The sequence below is a fragment of the Propithecus coquereli genome, unplaced genomic scaffold (assembly GCF_000956105.1).
Source record: "Propithecus coquereli isolate 6110/MARCELLA unplaced genomic scaffold, Pcoq_1.0 Scaffold215, whole genome shotgun sequence".
Classification (NCBI taxonomy): domain Eukaryota; kingdom Metazoa; phylum Chordata; class Mammalia; order Primates; family Indriidae; genus Propithecus; species Propithecus coquereli.
Window position 1 is genome coordinate 2934375 of NW_012146634.1, and position 1326 is coordinate 2935700.

The following is a 1326-nucleotide window of genomic DNA, read 5'->3' on the forward strand; positions in this document are numbered from 1 at the left end:
CTGTATTAAATAATATTTTTTAGGCTCGAAGCATTGAATGTGAAGTTCTAAAAAAAGATAAGCAAATCAAGATATTAGAAAACAAGGTACTATCAAATTGCAAAAAATATTTGCGAATAGAGACTTTGTAACAATATACACGTGACTGGATTCTTTAGGGAGAGCCTTTATTTTGTCCTGTACAAAGAAATCTCAATTCTTTTTTGGAAGTTTTCAGGGATAATCTGCAATAGGGTTTGTATTGCAGGTTTCCTTGAAGAGGCTCTGGATTCATGGGTTTTATTAATACATAGTGCCTCAAAGAGCAAAGTTTCATCAAACTCCTCTTACGTTTATGAGTGGTAAGATACTTTTAGAAATCATCCTTAGACATCTCTCCCATTGCTATGATCAAGAGAACTGCAGAAAAATTTTTGCTCTGTAAGGGAAGTGTTTTTATTGCCTGGCTGCCCATCCCAATTCACTTCTTTCTTCGGTGTACCTTCTTTATGCCTCACCACATACTTGTCCTAAACTTGACCTTCCCTACACTAAACAGTCTTCTGGAAAGAGTAGTTCACTTTCTGAAATTCCGACATCTGATAATCCACATCATTTTCTTCTACTTGAGAATTCTGGTAAATAAAAATCTTCATTTCTGTACCCATGAATTTTGCTTAAATATTAACTGTAATAGTTGAAAACATTTTCAAAAATTTGTATACATTCTAAAATATATTTTACATGCCTTTAAATATTTAAAAGGAAAGAACTGTTTTTATAAAGACCATATAATCTTAAGTAGCTGCAGGTGTGAAGATTATTTAAATTTAAAAGGGCTGAAAACTGAACTTACTTTAATTCTCATTAGCTTATACAGAAAGAAGGGAGAGTGGGATCGTCGGGTTGAGTTGGGCAGTCAAAACAGCATCCACAGTTGGTAGCTCTCATATCATTATGATTTTAGTATAAATACTCACTTCTTTTGGAATGTGTAGTGTAATGCCAATTATAAAGATGGATTTTTAGGAAAAGCTGAGCAGGTGAGAACTATGGGCATCAACGTTAACTCTGATGGGAGTAGGTTTTGATGGCCTGAAGAATGAAGGACTAAAGAAATACATGCAACATGTGCTTCATCCAGAAAAGTCATAATGTGATGGTGCTTTAAACTGATATTCTTTAAATTTTTCCAGCGTTTATTTGGTGAGGCCAAGAAGTAACTAATTTTCCTGTCTATTGAGTTTTGAAGTTCAGTTAAATTTTTTATTGCTAGAAGTTCTAATTTGTTCTTTTAAAAATCTGCTCAATGTCTTTTATGGTCTCCTGTTTCTTGTTCATAGTTTC

The 1326-nt window shown here is 33.4% G+C and overlaps 1 protein-coding gene across 1 annotated transcript in view; it reads left to right on the top strand.

The window, feature by feature from the left end:
• The window catches only part of SYCP1 (synaptonemal complex protein 1), a 281813-nt gene that overhangs the window by 190158 nt on the left and 90329 nt on the right, over positions 1–1326 (top strand). The window contains exon 19 of the mRNA XM_012644589.1: positions 1176–1185. Within this exon, the coding sequence (XP_012500043.1) occupies positions 1176–1185 (10 nt within the window). The remainder of the gene's footprint in view (positions 1–1175; positions 1186–1326) is intronic.